Raw genomic sequence first — 18,990 nt, 5'->3', positions numbered from 1 at the left:
GAAAACACTGAAGCTTTACCAAAGAGAAGCTTAATATACATTTTTGATCACATTCGGGATTAGAGCATCCGTCAAAACGAAGAAGAGTAACCTGGAATAATGGATATTGTCCTACAAAACTCTCCTGCTCTACTCTGACTTGACTGATCAATATATTTTATTTTGGTTAACAGCTTCTTCTTGGCTTGACGAGCTGCTAGGTAACGCCGGCTATCGAATGGCTTACTAGACTCTTAACCAACTAGACTCAGGGGCGGTGCACTAGTGCAACAGTGCACTAGTGAGGAGTTAATAAGTCTAGTAAATCAGAAATTTTACGAATGACCTAAGAGATCGTTTGGCCAAGAAAGAAGAAGAAGAAGACTAGACTCTTAATTTTATATCACGTAGTTGGATAGTCAATCCTCAATACGGGGAAACGGCCCACTCGGGATTTGAACCACCGCAGAACCATCCACCCCCAGTGCTAAGTTTATATTAATTGAATTTTTAGTTTATCTTCTGTTATAGAGTTTTATGCATTAATTTTCTAAACAAGTAACAATTGATTGATTCAAGAAACTGAACATTTACAGGACCACAAACCATGGCAATGATCTCAGAAAACTAGTGTTGGGATATTCAGAAATCCGAAGTTCTGAGGATTTAATCGCAAGAAGGAATCGAATAGGACTGGATTCTAAATGACGGATTCGATAGGGATTCGATTTGGTTTTGATCGGGACTTTATAGCGGTTGGATTGGGTTGGAATAGTACTGCTGTTTGCTTCCATCATACGTGGAGGAGCAAAAAGGTGCACGATGAGTGAAGGAACAAGGAAAATAATATGCATGATTGAAAAAGCTTCCAATCTGCATCGCAATTAATAAAACAACCTACCCCCTGTCGTTACTATTCGAAGAAGACTATCGTGTTTATTGCACACGCTATCAGGCAGCTTCCATGTTTGGGCAGATGTGAGAATTAGGACTAAGGTGCTCTCAGATTCAACCATGAACAAAATATTCAAGAAATGCATGCTGATTGAAGAACTCATCTATTCGTGCTTAATACTTGAATAAATAATAAAAATTAAGTTACGACTTGACTTGATTAACTGGTCACAAAAAATTAAACAACATAAAATGTGTCGACGATTGTCTAAAGCAAAACATGTGCCCATGGTTTTATCAAAGCCCGTAAAAGAGAATCAATATTTTTAAAAAAATATTGTACCTCGCTTGCTTTAAATTAAAAACCAAATCATCAGGCAAACCTTTCCGGACCCTTTGCTTTAACGAATCCGGTCGGGATCCGTAGAGCGTAGCTGGACAGATTTACATTGCTAGTTATAAGCTGCTATAGTGCCGCCGCTCCCAGACAATCCACTGGCATCCGCACCATACCCGAAGCTATCGAAAGTGCGATCGATTGATAAAGAAGACGGCAAACCGTGATGATGTTATGGCAGCGGACGATGATGTTATGGTGCCGATATGGTGCCAGGAAATATCGAATCTAGCTGACGGAAGCAACAAGAGCATCGAACCAAGGGTCTCGGTCCAGGATCCCCGGCTTCTCTACATCATCATCAACGAACTAGGAAACGATTTGGCCGTAGGTGTGGATGCGTATTTTCACTCGAACAAATGAAAATACTATGCGGTTGGGATCATTCGGTGGAAAATCGATCGACCCTCGGGGACCGGGAGACTGGAAATTGGGCCTTGCCCACCGCTCTCGATGTGTCGATCGATGGTCAACCATTTCGTGCTTTTTGTTCCAGTCGACGAGTAAGAAGAACCGAACACACTTGGTAAGAAAATCGATAAAGAAAAGGACATCGGACAACGGCGTGTGAGGCATCCCTTCCGTGTATCCCTATTCTGTTCGCATGAGCGAGCGATCGGAACGTGCTTGAGGATTCCGCTTCTTCAGCCCGTGCTGAACAGCATTGGCTTTAGGGTAGAATTGTTAATGTGTGTGTGTGTTGAATCGAATGATATGGAATAGACAACCGGAATGCGTAGAATGTTCTACAACGGAAAGGCAATCGTTAGGAAGTGAAATAAATGTGTTCCTGGCGAATGGGGCGAAACGAAACAAAAATCATTTCCAAAACGGATTTTGACGCATCTCAAAGTTGTCACACACCGACGCCCACACAAGCCGTCTTCGCCTCCAACGGTCGAGTTGCCGGTGATGTGGTGTGCAGAACGAATTTCGTACCCATTTCCCGGGTTAAACCCCGGACTACGGGGGTTGGAGGATTGGATAGTCCTCCGGGAGACAGAATGGGAAAGTAATGGGTCCGGGGTTTTTGTCGATGCATGGCACGAAAATTGAAATCAACAGCCAACTTGAGAATGTGTGTAGGGCATGTTTGCCAGATAATGATGATAAACCGTTTCGTTCAGCTACGTTGAAATCTGCTCGAGCAGGCAGATGCGATAGATTTCCCATGCGTGATTGTGACTCACTGGGTGGATGGGTTTTTCGGTGCAGCACATATGCTAAGCTGGGTTTTCATTTTTCGTCCGAGCAATGGCAACGGGTTTTCATGAAAATTCTGGCTGCCGTTTATAAGCAAGCCTCAGTTTTCCTTATTTAAATAAATAATTTCACAACTGCTACTCACCATTACAACCACGGCCGACTTTTGGCGATGATTTTCGATGAAGGCAACCCAGGCCAGTACGCCGATCATGCTGTACGCGCCGAGTGTGGCCAGATTGCGTGGGTCCGTAAATGATTCGACCAGTGGGACGGTGCCCATCGTCCAGTCGCAGCACAGATCGCAAGGAAACAGTAGTAGCCAGAGGTTGACCGAGACGAGATAGTTGTAGGATAGTTGCCGTGCTGGTGTTACTGCTACGGAGGCTGGATTGTCAAATCTGGAAGTGAAAGAAAGAAGATGTTTGATAAATATGGAAAAGAAAGATATTTTTTTGATTTTATTCACTCATTTTTTAATAAATTACGGATTCGTGCTATGCAGATTGCATACTCATAGGCGCTTCTATATTTTCATTTAAATCACGCATGATTTTCTGTTCTTTATTTCAATTTTCGTTCTAATTTTTACACAATATCGCACGTGCACTTCAAAAAAATGGTCTTATCCAATGCGGTACACCATAAACCAGAGACGTTTGATTAGTTGATCAACGATACTTAATAGCACACGCACGGCACCAAAGGCGTGACAGAACCCATAACGGAAAATCGCATCCACAACCAAAAACCCGTCCTTCCGATCCGTGCAGGCCCGTTCGTGCGATCGGAACCAAAAGGGAAAGCAGTCGCAAAATAATATGATCGATAGTAAAGGTTCCATATTTTTACGAGAATGAAATTAGATATTTTATTGGCGTTTGGGTTGGCACGGTCAAATTGGCCTTCCCTTGCACGAGGTGGTTGTGATCCCCTTTGGCAGGCAGTATCGTTGGTGACAGTATAAGGTCTGCACCGAGTACCGTCGGTACCGTCGAGCGTAGTAATCGTTGGTGACATGTGACATCGAGGTTTTGAGGTGGATGAAGCCAAAGCCAAGCCAAGAGGGGTGGGTGGATGGAGAAAATCTCACCATTTCCTTGCTGAGTGAAACCATTTTTCTGCATATTCCAGCAGCTTGCTACCGGCCCGGGTAGTCGCGCAACAAAGTAACATTTCCGCGAGCCAAACTCGTCAGCGTCACAGTCACAACCGCCATTGAGGGAAGGTTTTTTGTTGTTGTTGTGTCGCTGTTGCTGCTGTTGGGCCATCACCAAGCAGAGGTACTTCTACAAAGCACCTCTGTCAGCGTAATAAAAGGAAAAAGCCAAACATTCAACACACGCACAGGTTGTTTCTGGGACGGGGAAAGACCTGGCTTGCTGCCACCGGGGCGAACTTTGGCTTGTGCGGCAAATCTGTGGACAGAGCCAAAGGAGGGGAAGGAGAAGGCTCGGAAAACAGTTATCCTTGACGGTCCTTGAACGGAGCACGGGGACCCCGAGACACGGGCAAATGCTGGAGAAACGAAGTCATCAACGTTTTTGCTATTGCGCGATTTCACGTCATAAAACTACCATAAAGGTTAATAATTTTCCTTCGCCGTGTGCTCCGCGCCACGTTTCGCTACGCTTGCCATGCACAGGTGCTGGACGCAGGACAGTGTTACCGTGGGTGGAAAGAGGTTCAGCAGTGTGACAGGACCATTTCTGCTGTCATGTTTGCTTACGCGCGCTACTTGAGTAAGCGTGACGGCTGCCGGGCGGGAGTCTTTACACAGCCGTGTGCAGACAATGAGCAGCGCGCATGAATGGTTTTTGGTAGCCATTGTTGAGCAAAACCAATTTTAAGTTTAAAGGTAATTGATAATATATTCGTCGCGAGAATGAATAATGAATTTCAATAAAATTTATCTAAATAAACGGTAAAAGACTCGAGAAGGCCCCCCCCTGACAAAACTTGTTAGGCGCTGTAGGATTTACGCCTAAAGATATGCAATCCTCAGTACACGTTGCGAGAGCTTCACAGTGAGCTTTCAGTGTGCTTTCAGTGTGGTCAAAATTGGTTGATGAAAGTCGAATAAAATATTGTTATTATTTGATTAAAATCCCCTCTCCGCTAACCATACCATTCATTTTGGGTTACAGGGCTTCGTACTAGTTTTCAGTCGCACAAGGGGTGAACAATCGGGCCTAAAACATGCACGGCGTTCTCGGACGGTAACGGAACAGTAATTCGATGAATACTTGTTACCTTGCATTGATATTCAGCAAAGGAGGAAACATAAGAATATCATAATCTCAAACCACTTGTTACAATGTATTGTATCAAGTTTTACTCGCTGTCTATTAACAGTATTAAGGAACAATGCACAATGTTTACATCAAATGGGTTTTGACCATACAGAAATCCCACCGTACAACAAAAATGACAGGCCACAGTGCTGCACACAAAAAATTCTAGGGGGGGCCTTCTCGAGTCTTTTACCAAATAAACTAATGAACCTATCTCGATAATTAGAGTAGAAGTATTCCCACCGTTTGGACCTCTCATCCCTATTGCTATACCCATATTCAGGAAGAATTAGGCCGAGACAACAGCGGCGCCGGTCTTCACATGGCGGAAGCGAGGTTCAAATCCCAACCAGACCGCCACTCCCCGTACCCAGAATAGATTATCCAGTTCCGAATAGATAACATAAAGTCTCCGAAAGCCAGAAATGGAAGGACAGTGAAGGTACGAATACCTTATCATCAAGGATACGAAGATCTAAACTCGTCAGGCTAGGGTGACCATGTGGTCATATGTCATGAGACTCTTCTCTTCTTGGCCTAACGACCTCTTAGGTCATGCCTGCCATTTCTGGCTTACTAGACTAAATAACTCCTCACAATGGGGGAACGGCCCAGATGAGACTTGAACCTGCTTGAAGACTGCTGTCACATTTACCACCGAGCCACTCCCTCATGTCAAGAGAATGGCACCTGATTACACAGCCCAAAGTGAGTTGAGAGGAGGTGTCGGAATAGCGATTTCTCGGTCGGACATCTTGAAACAAATTTTGAAACAAATCAACCAATAGTTCGGGGATGCAAACCGGCTCCGCCTGTGACACCGATACAGTCAAAGCTGCCGTGTCCGTATAGGCGCTGAATCGTTACCACCTCAAACAGTAATAAATATAATACAGAATCACCTCAGATAGCACTGACACACTGCAATATCCTGATTTCTTCACTTGATCTAAGCTTTTCGAACGATATTGAACAGCAGAATGGAAGAAAACAAATCATATAATGATGTTATTGCTTCAAGAATAATAAACAACACATATAACCAGCTGATTCGGTGCGGTCAAGTAAACGTCAAACTGGTGCTGGTCTTCTACTTCTTTCCATGTGTCAAAACGGGCTTTTTACACAAGAACAGGAACGCGAAGCAGCTATCGCGGTTGATAAGTAGATAGTAGTAGCACTCTTATACATCTTATGCTAACCTCTCCTTAGTTAGCTTTTGTTATGCTAACAAAAACAAAACTTTTGTTATGTATCTTATGCTAACAAAAGTTAGCTTTTGTTTCCGTTGATCTGTCTGCTTAAACCTCTCCTTCCATTATTCTAAATTAACTTTGGAGCACATTTGGCGTTCTCGAAGAATGCCATAAACATCCTAACCATCCTGCTAATGTTGAACGAAATCAGAAATTTTGGTTTAACAGATATTTCACACAAAACTCCCGTGAAAATTGGAGAGTTCAGGCCAATCGTAAACACAATTGACAAAAAGGTGCTAATTTGGTCCGATAGCTAACCGCTGCTGTTTACATGTACTCGGCTGTCTAGCAACCCGGGGTTCGGTATGCACCATTTCACCACTACCGCTGCCACCCGAGGTCACCAGCACACCGCAAGTGAAGGTTGCCCTTCAGCACGATAGAAGAGGACGAAAAAAAAAATACTGCTCCATTGCCAAATTGAAGCACCTTTAGCTTTTGCAACGTCACCCGCTAACGCCGGTAAACCGGTCACGGATGCGAAGTACGCGGGCACGCGTGTATGTGTGTGTGTGACGTTGGTAGAGTATGGATGGAATTTGGAGGAGGAAAATAGCAACAGGATCCTGGGAGCCGTACCGCTGAAACCCCTGTGAAGTATGTTGAGAGCCGTAGTAAAACATAAGGGCTGAGAGTGCAATAACTTTCGGTTCATCCACTCGACTAGTGGCAGCAGCTTTTCCTGTGCGTTTGTGACCCCGCCGCTAGTGATCGTTTATTTCCACCGTTTTATGATAGTTTTTTTTCTTCACTCTCTCGCTCGCTCGCTCTCTCTCTCTGTCTTGCTGGGGGGAAACTTTCATAGGTTGGGAATGTGTAGTGTAGCGTACGACATAAGGGAGGTAAGCGATGCGTTGGCGACAGGAGAAGGAAATCAAATCATTCCAGCAAAATAACGTTTCCAATCAATTTCCTATTATAGCGTCGAATAGTTTAATGTGCTGGCCGTACCTTATAGCCGTGCCGCCGAACGCGGACGCTTCTGAAGCGTCGTTAGTGTCAAAGTGAAGCGAGTGGTGCAGCGTTTTTCGCACAAATTTGGCGTGAAAAGAGGACTCCGCTCACCGTCCCGCGACGGGCAGCGTCACCAGATTTGTCGTCGGATGAAACGGTCGACCACCCCCATCACGATTAGAAGCTAGATTTATTGGGCATCCTTTTCTGTACGGCAAGGTGTGCTGTCCCACCAATTTGCCGCCAGTGACTAACCGAGCCCCCGCGCTGGTTGGATGATGGAAATCGAGGGTGGAAATAAGGAAATATTCATTTTAGTTTTCCATCGAAACAGGGGCAGCGTCACCCACGGAGCTTGTCACCGAATGAGCTGTCAATTGAAAAGGTGTGTGCTACCGCACTGCCCTTTTGTGTCGTGTCGAGCGTGTGCCTGCGAAATAAGATCATTTTCCCTCGGCAAAATGGCAGAGCAACGAAATTAATCTGACGGAAGAACGTTCGCACGGGCACGCGGTGGGAGAATATGATGCGCATCAAATGGTATGTGTGGCGTACAACAGCACAATCGCGTTGAATGTGGACTGGTGTGAGAGATGTATGTACGCTTGTCTTAGCAGAAGTTCCTTTGTCAGCCGGCAGACTCTACCGGGAACTGGCTCGAGCTGGCGGGCGGGACGTAGAGGTTTAGGGGTTGGTAATTTCGCTGAAACTATGATGAAATTGAGATAAATTTACTCACACGTGCAAAATGGCATAACGCTAAATTTGAAAGCGGGGCCAGGTTTTCAGGGAAGCTGGTGGAATTATGAGTCGCCTCCGCGATGTTATTTCGCCAGCGAGTAATTAAACATCGTATTCAAATAGAGCTACCATTCATTCCTCCTTTTCTAGAATACTTTTGAAGTGCGGCACAAAACTCAAAGGTATAATAGATTGCAGTGGTTCTAAAGAACGTTTTATAAATGAGCTTTTGATATTGTAAAGATTTTTAGGAAAATAGACCAGCCTCCCAATAAGAATCGTCCAAAAGGTTTTAATCAAAACACACATTTATCTTTTCGAGGGATTTTGAGGTTATCTAGAAAAGTTTCAAGTCGTTCTGGAAGCTATCATAACCATCCAGTCCATAGATTTCACTTCTATCCAAAAACGCTGTCCTTCATTGCTAGTTTATTCCTTGTATTCAGGCAAAGGTTAAGACAACAACCAAGTAGATTGACAGTAGGAGATCCGAATCGCACCCCTTGTTATTGAATAATTTGTCGATGAAATATGAACCTTACAGTGCTTAAATGTTCGGTTTCCAAACAAAAAGTCTCCAATACATTGCCAGAGGCGGCCCGGTAGTAGATGCGGCAGCGTTGCCGGTCTTTACACGGCAGGAACGGGGTTCAAATCCCATCTGGGTCGTACCCCCCATACTGAGGACTGACTATTCAACTATGCGGTATGACCTAAACAGGTCGTAATGCCAAGAAAGAAGAAAGTAGACATAGCTAGGCTCCTATCTGTCAGAATGACGTCCAAGGTGTTGAGATAAACATCTGCTATTACGAGACCTGTATATGCAATGTCTATCATTCTAAAAAAAAAATCCAAAACATATTATGCAATTAAATGCTATCCAATTTTATATTTTATGTAATTTTATATATATTTTTTTTTCAACCTTAAGATTTTTATTTTTTTTTAAACCAAAATTGATATAGAAAGATGTTGAGGATCTTCTTCTTCTTTGACACAACTGCTTCGAAAGAGCTCGATCTGCTGGGGTTCTTTACCTTCATTTTACTCGTAGCTGGATGGTCAGTCCTGCGTACGGGGAGGCGATCTGGATGGGATTTGAGCCACCGGAAAGCCCCAAGATGTTGAAGATGCATTTGCAAAATTCTAGTTTGAACATTCCTAGCAGAAGTATCCAGAGCAGTGGTTTTAAAAAACGGATATAAAAGTGATCTTATTCTATTGTCTGTTACTGTAGCCGGGTCTAATAAGTTATTAGTCAAACGACATGACCTTACAAAGACCATTAAGTCAAGAAAAGAAAAAAAAACCAGAAGGCTACAGCAATAAACAATTTCATGGAGCAAAAACACTTCTTGTTACATTATTTATGAAGTAGAATCATTTTAATTGAATGCGTTCCCCAAACATCGGTCAGAATTTAGCGCAACCATATGTTGTACCGTTTGCTACACTTTCGCAAATACATTTCCCAACGCAATGGGAAGAAAAGGAAAGACCAGACGGAAAAAGGAGATTGTGCTGTTATCATAAATCAAATTAAAAACCTATCGAAAGTTGAAGGTTTTCCCTGCCGAATGGAGGCGCTGTGTTGATACACTCGGCATAAAGTCCTGGCCGTGGGAATATCAAGCAGTAGACACGTTTGCCGTGCAGCTCGTGCAGAAGCAACAACAGAAAACGTAGACATAATACGGTGGTGCGAGAGTGAATCAGGACAGGCCCGGGCATGATGCGTAGGCTCTACGCACACTGACATGCAGTCCCGTCACAGCGCCCCGGTAAGCTCCACTACACCGAACCTGGTTCATCCCTTCCTGGAAGCGGATCCGTTGGAAACTGTGACCTATGATCTCCCTTTTATGCCTTTTTCGCATAAAAACGGATCACCCTGGCATGGGTAGCGAAAGGGGGGGAATATATTTTGCTTATTTTATTTCGAGTACACGTCCTGCCTCCTAACCCCACCTTCCCCTTTCCATTGGATGCTTTGAACCCGAGCGAACCGTGCGTGTGTGTCGTTTGGACCCTCGTCAAAACATGAAACATAATTTATGAACCAGCAAGCATCATCTTCCAGTCTCGCCCGAATTTCGTCCCTTTTCGATGGATGGGGGATGGATGCTAGAACGCTGTTTTATATGCTCTCACACAATATTACCCCTTAACGTACGGAGCCGTCCCGATTTTTTGCTTGCATTGTCTCGTAGTGAAAGTGTCTTGACCTCATTCTCATTTCTTGGCTGCCCTGAAGGGGGGATTGAGCGCGAGCCGTGCGGGATGGACTTTGCACTTTGGGCGCCCGGAACAACGAGCTGCAAAGTGGGAATGAAATCGGGTGACGAAACCATGCGTCACGTATGGGACGATGGGCTGTTTTTTGTTGTGGCACTAGGGTGTGCGTAAGCAAATGTGGTGCTCCTGGCACGAGTCCGCCCGGTTCGAGCTGGGTCGGTGTACGGCGATCTGAATCTGAATTTCGTGCAGGAATTTTATCGGATTTTGGTTCATCAGTTCAGCGGAAAGGCATCGGAATCTGCTTCACTGGTCAATCGGAAAGGTTCGGCTTGCGATAAGCCGATTTTGCATGGCTTCCCGAATCTCAATGATACATGGAGGCGCCTGGTGCCGCATCGCGAGCACGAGGCTAATGGTGTGCGTGCGAGTGGGTGCGCGCGTGCGTTTTTTTATTTATTTATTTGCCATGAAATAATTCTACCGTGCAGGCGTTAAATCAGTTTACTTCCAGTTTACCCATCCCGCACTCGGTGTGATCGTTTCGGTCGATGCATACCAGCACGGGGGGGCAAGCAGTGCGCGGTATCGCATTTTTTACGACACGTCAAACAATTTTTGTGACCAAACCGTTCCCCGCAAGAGGTGTCACTGCGGCGCGGAGTACGTGGCGTGGCTGGATGTTTTGGTAAACCGTCTTCTTTTCTTTTTTTTTGTTGGTTGTTGCAAGAATTTACACCAGACCGAAACCGTTCCCGATCTGGCTCAGGGGAAGCTTATTGTTACATGCCATTGATTTCGGTCCAGGGGACGATGGATGATGATGATGAGATGATGGTCGTCGCGCGTCGTGGTGTTTTCGATTCGACCCTTTCGGTTCGGATGCACTTAATGGAAATTTAATCAACCGCTGCTGGGGATTAATTAATGTTTAATGAAGCCTTTCGTTTCGGTCTGCCCCCGTCCTGCGAAGGTTCGGTGGTTTTTTGGGAGCGCGATGGGATACGGTGAATTATCCCTGATCGGATCGATTTTGGTCCAGGAAACGTAGAGAGGGCGGTTGTTCGGGTATACGTTTCTTGTAAATGAAGTCTACTGCATCAGTTTGGGGATTGAAGTCGAGAAGCCGTGCTAGTGGATATCGATAAAACTAATAGACTTCCCTATGCGGCTTGCTAAATCGTATGCTCAATAGCCATATTTGTAATTCAAAATGCGGCGAAGTATTTATTGAATATGTGCAATACAATGTATTTTACAATTCATAAATACGGTACAAAAACCATGTAAGCCACACGGAAAGTCCTTGAGAGTCTTTAAGCTAGCTTTGCGAAAAGGCTTTATTACTTGGAGAAATCATTTTTCTTCTTTGGCACAATAACCTCGAGAGGCCTTTCAGTTCTGACTTGATTTTACCCGTAGCTGGATAGTAAGTCCAGCGCACGGGATGGCAGTCCGGATGGAATTTGATCGCCTTGACCACAGAAATCAATTGTGAATAAATCATTAGACTGCTGTAAAATCACGGCTTTCGTTTCTGGTTCGTAGAGAAGGAAATTTCTTTATCACTCCTGATGTTGATCGGGCTTTTAAATCAGTATAAGCAAGATAACCAACATGTCAGTCATTGGTGACTGACAGTAGGCTTTTTGCATACGCCACGTCAGTCATCGGTAACTAATAGTGCAAGATGAGTATATTACATAGGCGAATACCTTCTCATCACTATTCGGCAAAGGTAACAAAAGGCTTCCCAACCACTGTTTATGATGTTTTCCTAAGCATTTTGTTCGTCTGACGCAAGTGAAGTGAGTGGAAATGTAAACCAAGGTGGCGTGAACGGAAAGTCAAGCAAAATCGGCTTGCCGGCATACGTGTTAGCTACCTTTCAAGGATGCATAAGCGTTCGCTGTTCAATAGGGAAGACCGCACCAGAAAAACAAATAATAAGCTGCTTTCTATTGAAATGTTCTTAGTGAAAAAAGATAAATTTATAATATCCATTTTAAATTAATTTTTATTAACTTTAATAACAAGCAAAACACATGTCATCTTCAGCAGGGTTAAAAAGTGCATGAAAATTAAATGATAACAATATATTTTAATTGAGCACTATCAACTTGTGTTATGTTCAATGAATCTTTAGTGAGGAGTTATTCAAATCATGACTCGCTGAAAGCTTCATCTCCATCTCCAAAGGTTTATAACTCCGCACAGATTCTATTCTTTCTTTGAATCTTTGATATTCATGAATCTCAAATATGACTTGATCAATCTATGAGGATTCATGACTCTTTGGAGTTTTATGAATCTTTCAAAGGTTCAATAAGATTCATTAATCTGAATCAGATTTTTCTACTCTACTATCAACAAGGTAAGGCCAGGAAACCTTTCAATTCTTCATTTTCTTCATTTTTAACCTTCAAAAATTGCGTTCGGAATTCTTCAAGTGCAGCTAACCGTATGTCAAAACTGAATGTCAAATATACACCGTACAGCGAATATAAAATACATCGCATGGAAGCGGTACTTGCCGTTCCTGTACCTAAGTTTTAAATGAAGTCATCAAACAAACGATGCTCAACAAAGTACTACATTCCATGTAATAGAACAAAATGTCACAAATTCACTAAAATCAAACGCTTGTAGCTTCATAAGACAGCCGGGAACCGTTCGTGCTCGCCTTCCACGCAGCGCACATATCATATCACAGCAGTGAGCCGATTAAACTGTGTTAAATTGACTTTGCTGATGTTTCGTCGTGTTCGAAGCACGACACTGTAACTAATGGAGCTTTTTCGTCGATGAAAATCTGTTGGGTAGAGAGAAAAACTTGTCGCAGCACAGTCTACCGAACCGTAGCTAGGAGGGTTCGCATCAAAACGCTTAACGCTTTCTCGTATTGCTTCGAACGCTCGCATAGAAGCGGGGATTATGGGCGCTGAAAATTTCGTTGAAATACTAACCGGTACAAGAAACAATGGTAGTTAAGGTTGAGACTAGTCTGCCATTGCTTGCAATTCGGTCAACGGGCTTTGAGCGATTGTAACCCGAACGTCGGACGCAACCGACAAGGACACGGTGGTGCCCGTTGTCACATGTTAGCAGATCGATAGTGAGAGTCCGAGAGTGTCCAATGTCCGAGCTGGCGATGACAACAGAGTGTGCGGGTAGAGAAGGCATGACCGACCGGGGAAACGGTGTCACCGGTTAGCAGTTTCTTCGCAGCACAAAACGACCGTAATCCTAATTAAATTCTCTCGTATCTCTCACATCGCAGAGGCGGGCTGGAAGCTATGTCGGTCGGACCTGGTGCTTCCCCAGTCCGCTGGGCGTGTGTGTGTGTGTGTGTGAGTCTGATTTTGAAGTTTGATATACGACCATGGGCATCATGTTCACAGTTCCCAGCCTTCGCAACATTACCGCAGCACAGCTTCCTCCCGGGCTGCGTGTCATCCAATCGATAGCCGATGAGCATTGTTGTTTATACGGTGGACCATGTTAAACCAGCCCCCGGTTCCCTGCCGTCAGTTCTTCCCACACACCCGTCTCATCGTCTCCCAGCCAATGAGGTAGCCTGTGCTGTCGCAGCCTGTTAATGCAAGCCCGGGCTTGCTAGCACGGTTCATGGCTCGGTCGGCACAAGCCTTGTGACTGCAGTGGTTGGTGCACATAGTTTACGGGTCGACATAGTCGTAGTAAATCCCCCGGAAAATCACACATCGGGCAGGTGCGTAGTGTACCGTGACGTGAGGTTTAGCCTACGGCAGGACAAGTAGTTTGATTTTACAACGCTTGCCCGCCTAACGCAGTGGGCGGAAATTACATTCATGGATGATTTATCATACGAGCCAGGCGTGGACTCGAAGGTCCCAGGAACAAGCGAACGAAGCCGTTTTTTTTGTTGTTGTTTTGGTTGGACTGCACACTGTATTAACTGAGCTGGAAGGAAACACAGCACGGTTGTTTTAATGAGGAGATTTTCTGGTTGCCCAATTTGGGTAAGCGGCTGGGGTTTGGTATGGTGGGTCACTGACAGCCAACCTCTTTGCCGAGAACCACTGAAACTCGTGTGCTTTTAATTAAACTGAGGATCACCCACAACCACTGCTAATGAACTGATGCATTGTTGCAGCAGATAGAAACTGTGTGCACACGGTGCGGACCGAATAATCTCAACTAGTATCATTCGGAAAAAAAAGTTTAACTGAGAGATAGACAATTGTATGTAATCGAAATGATTGCAAAATCCTATTAGCCTACCTTAAGGCGCAACAAACATGAGCTGCTGACTGGTGTACATATATTGGCTTACATTATTTGATTCCACTTTATTGGCTACTCACTCCGTTCGAACCTTTTTGCAACTATGTTGCATGAAAACTCAATACAATCCTCAATACACCTGAATCATCGCTTTGTGTCCAGACGAATAATGCTTTGAATCAACTAAAATTACCACAAACAGAGATAGCAGCAGACACAGCAGATCAAGCTCATTTTCCCATTAAAACATGCATTCGAATGAACAAGGGCGAGTCGAACGGAACCTTTATCAAGATTGGCAAAATTTGGTCAGCCAAATGTTTGAAGCCAGGAACAGGCAGGTTAGCGTATTTAATTGGTGCCATAAAGTACGATAAATAATTACCACCGATTGACTGACTGTGTCTCCCGTCGGCCAGGCCACTACGCTTGGCGAAACGTTTCGGAGAGTTCTGCAAATTATAAGCCAGCCACAACCCGAGCATCGGTGTGCATTAGCAGACAAATTAATCGAATCGGTCCGTATCGGTCTCTCGCACTGGCCAGTACAACCGAAAGTGACACTCTACAGACCGTTTCCTTGCCTATGCGACCGGTCCTCACTGTCACAAACCAATATCCGATGACCGATTGGTTCGTTCGCCTCGATCGGCCACCTCTCTCGCTTACGTGCGTAATCAATTTTTCGGCGTTTGCATACCTTCAGGGGGTGACAGACGCTGTGCTCAGTGAACCGGACCGGACCGGCGCGTCTGATAGCACGCACAGTACTCACCTGGTAAAAACGGGCAGCTGGGAGCCCATGATCTGCAGCCGAGCAAAGAGTAGCGCCACGGTGGTAACGCACAGGACGGCAAGCCGGCGGGACGCTTCGTGTGGCCACCAGCCCGTCGGTAGGGCGAACGTTTTCCCGCTCATCATCGAGCGTGCCAGATGGTAGATGTCACCGAGCCGTATCTGAATCGGAAAAGAGAAAGAAAACAAAAAAAAAAGGAAGAAGGGGATGAGTGCCGATGATTGAATTATTCCACTGACCGGGCCACTCGGTCTGCGGCACCGGGAGGTTCTGCTGCGTCGGGTTGCTAATGGGCCGGCCGGAAAACTGGAGCAACCTTTGACTTGAAGTCGTTGTGTTGCTGCTGTTGCATTGCAAACAGACATCAATTATTACCCGGGGTGGTAGGACTGTTTGGCGCACCGGAGTTGGCAAGAAGCTATGGACGGAACGCGTTGCGCCTGACGGGAACACAATGACTCAACGATAACCAACCTTGATGAAGAAATAATGGATCCTCGAACCGAGCTGTATTGTACGAGTGTTGTCGGGAGGCGGGAGATGGGATGTCGAAGCACTTGGAGATACTTTTTCGCCTTTGGGACCGAATGTATATCCTCTGAAGGTGGTATCCCTTATCGAGCTAGGATACGATATTATGGGAAGGTGCCGAAAAACGGCGGGAACGATACAAACATCCCGGCAGCTGTGTCCGGGATGCCCAAAAGAATAACTCTATTAGCAGTGACTCATTCGACTAATGGAATTGTGTGTTACGGGTTCCGTAAAGACGGTTGAGTTACACCCGGCCGAAATAGAATGTGCCCACGAGAGGTGGAGTTTTTCTTTTCGTTCGACGAAAGCCTCTCTTTTGTTTTTACATTTTTTCCCTCTCGTAGAATGACACCCTTAAGCGTGGGTACTCCACACAACACACTCGGATGATGAGAGCAACTTCTCGTTCCACAAGCGTCTCTCGGAGGCTTCTTACGTTGCATCATTTAGGCGTAATGTGTCCTTGCGGACGCAAAGAAGGCGAGGGCAGGTCTCGCATGCAACGCGCTGGAGACAAACGGACACCGAACATAACTGGCACCCCGGTTGCGTGAACCCTTTGCATCATCTTTGGCAACCGAACAAGGTGTACAAGCCGAGTCCAAGCAAAACAAAAAAAAAAAAACACACCTCCCATAAAACGTGCCAAAGGAGCACTAAATCACATACCGGCTCTTAAACTGACACGTACATGCGTGGCACAGCGACGCACACCGGTTCTTCCCAGTCTCTGGGATGATGTGGTGAATGAATTGTGGCGCATTTGTCTTGCAAAAAACCTACACATACACACACAGACACGTACGATAATCTTACCAGATTATTTAATGCGCTCTCGACGCGTTAAAGCACTACCCTGTGGAATGTGTTCCCTGCTTCATCGTCGGGTCTGTAAGCCGACACGCTTTGTTTTCTCGCTTCATATAAGTTTTTCTCTTTTAACTTCAACCTCGCCCCCCCCCCCCACGGCTTAAGCACACATTAGCTAGCAGGGTGCGTTTACACGCCCCGACATCATTATCATCAACGAGCAAACGAGCTCACTTAAGGCTCGTAAACTATCTGTTTATGCTTTGCAAATGGACCCGTTGCGGTTTGCTTACCGGGATGCTGATGAATGGGTGGGTAAATTTGACTTTTTTCGCTCTTTCCTCCCGCCCCATTTTCGTGCCAGATGATGTTGACTAAGCAGGAGCGACGTATGCAGTCATTAGAAACGAAAACGAAACGATTTATCGCTACCGTGAGGCGAAGACTTGGGCCAGAAGACAGCTTCTCCGCACAGCGCCTAAATGTATGCAACGTACGCGGGTTTAGTTTTGTAATAAATTGGTCTCCATTTACTACTGGCATTAAACACACACACAGTTTCAGAGGGCAAACGCGTTGCGGGTTATATATTTATTTACCGCTTGCTGCAAAGTACAATCATATCCGTACAGGATGTTCAATAATCCCTGCTGCTAAACCTGCAACCTGCACCACCATCATCATATCATCGCACCTTTTCAACAGACCGATCCGGTCTCTTTAAATGGTCCGCTCGGCATAAATTATGATCGCAAAAGCAAACATCATTCGGTGTGGTGTGGATGAGTTCCACACACAGCAGCAGCAACAACAACAACCGAAAAAGAAAATCTCTCGCTTCAAAAAAGCCACAAAGCCGCTAGTCTTTTCTCGATCGAGCTGACTCGCTTTTTTTTGTTAAGCTGGGGTTTGGTTGGTCGTTCGGTTGGGGTTTGTTTCGAAATTTTAAGCCTCGCCAGTGAACGCTAGTGCAGTAGGGACTTGCCCAAACGGTGGACGGCCGTTCCGTGGGTTTTCTTTTCACGTATCCGGCAAGCGCTCACCATCCGACCAAGGGTATGATGGTGTCGATTATGGAGCGAATTTCCCGGGAAAAGCAGAGCCCACCTCTCTCTCTCTATCTCTGGTGGTGTGCTTGTGGTGATTGCTGATGATTATGCTTACCCAAATTGCAACACGGGAGCAGCACAGCAGGGTGGTGCAGGATTTTCCAACACGAGCGCATAAATAGTTTGCAGTGAAAGAGTGGAAATAATGCTAACCGTTCCACCGAACCGATTCCAGGAGGGATTTATACCACATACTGGCTGTGTTCGTCCCTGGCTGGCGGACTGGAGCGCTGAAAACGAAGCACTCGGTGGTTTAGGATTGTTTTCGTGAAAAGTTTTCCCATTGCAACTGTGAACGGTAGAACGGTTCCGCAACATTTCGATAAAGCAAATATGGCTCGGCATCGGGTAAGCAGGGCAAGGGCTGATCGATAGATGGGTCGGATGTAGCTTTACTTATTTTCACTAAAACGCGCAGGTGCTCTGAATTTCAGCAATTGTTACGATCGAGGTTTTGGAGCACAGACACACACACACGCGCGCATATATATCACAACCACCGATACAGCACTATCATCGGGCAGCATAAACTATCGTAAAATCACGTCCCAACCAACCGGCCCGAATGCTTCCACACAGACGGCAAGTATCACAGGTGCTGTGGAAAAACTAAACATTCCCTCGCAGCCTAATGCAAACTGGGCTTTATGCATCGTGCTTCTTTACATGCTCGGCTGTCATACGCGGGGTGAAAATATAATCAGCACCATCCACGGATCGGTGAGGAAGGAGCTTTCACACTTTACACTTGGCACCAAAGCGATACGATTGCCTCCGATCATTAGTGTTTAATTTTCCGCACCGCTACTTACGCTCGGGCGAGCGTAAAATAAATTGTAGCCGTGCAGTGTGGGAGCTAAGCGGTTTGTCGTTTCAGTTCACGCGGCAAGGCGTTCTTTCGATCAGCTTACAGCCATTACTAATATTGACATTGCACTGCGAACATTCGGGGTGAAATATTATTGGAAACTGTTGGTGGCACGGTATGATTTTGATGCAATAATTAATTTTAGCAGTACAGGGTTTTATGACTCTTTTTTAAATGAAGTAAAAAGTCCATTTTGAGGCGTTTTATTTCCACACCAATGTGTTCTACTTTACAGTTAAAAAAAAGTTCAATTATACTCTTCAGTGCACCTCAAAGCCAATAAAATTGCTCATATCTATACTGCGAATAATGTAATGCAACAGACAGATCGATTTTATCTACAGACTGCGATCCTTACGTCGTTCAATAGCTCTTTCTTTCGGCATTACAATTTTAGTATAACTATGACAATTCAATCCTTTAAATTATGTTTTATATTCAGTTCTTTTTTTTCATTTGAACGATGAATTTGTATGGTTTTTGTACATTATATTAAAAATTCAACGGGGTCCACGCCGGGCCGGTCCCCTGGAAGCCTACATTAAACACATTATAGTGAAAACAGTTAAGAGCTATAAAAGCGGATGGTTCAACACATTTATAGTTTTGCGTATTTATAGATTTGTAGTTTAGTGAGATATTAAAATA

The 18,990-nt window shown here is 45.0% G+C and overlaps 1 protein-coding gene across 11 annotated transcripts in view; it reads right to left on the bottom strand.

Annotated features, from left to right (window-relative positions):
• Window positions 1-18,990, bottom strand: part of LOC118506110 (protein O-mannosyl-transferase Tmtc3-like) — a 186,836-nt gene that overhangs the window by 19,609 nt on the left and 148,237 nt on the right. For all 11 annotated transcript variants that reach the window (XM_036042807.1, XM_036042803.1, XM_036042809.1 and 8 more), the window contains 2 exons: window positions 15,001-15,182; window positions 2,619-2,874 (listed from right to left, as the gene is read on the bottom strand). In XM_036042807.1, the coding sequence (XP_035898700.1) occupies window positions 2,619-2,874; window positions 15,001-15,182 (438 nt within the window). The remainder of the gene's footprint in view (window positions 1-2,618; window positions 2,875-15,000; window positions 15,183-18,990) is intronic.

The sequence above is a fragment of the Anopheles stephensi genome, chromosome 2 (assembly GCF_013141755.1).
Source record: "Anopheles stephensi strain Indian chromosome 2, UCI_ANSTEP_V1.0, whole genome shotgun sequence".
Taxonomy (NCBI): domain Eukaryota; kingdom Metazoa; phylum Arthropoda; class Insecta; order Diptera; family Culicidae; genus Anopheles; species Anopheles stephensi.
This window is presented reverse-complemented; position numbering and strand designations above follow the sequence as displayed.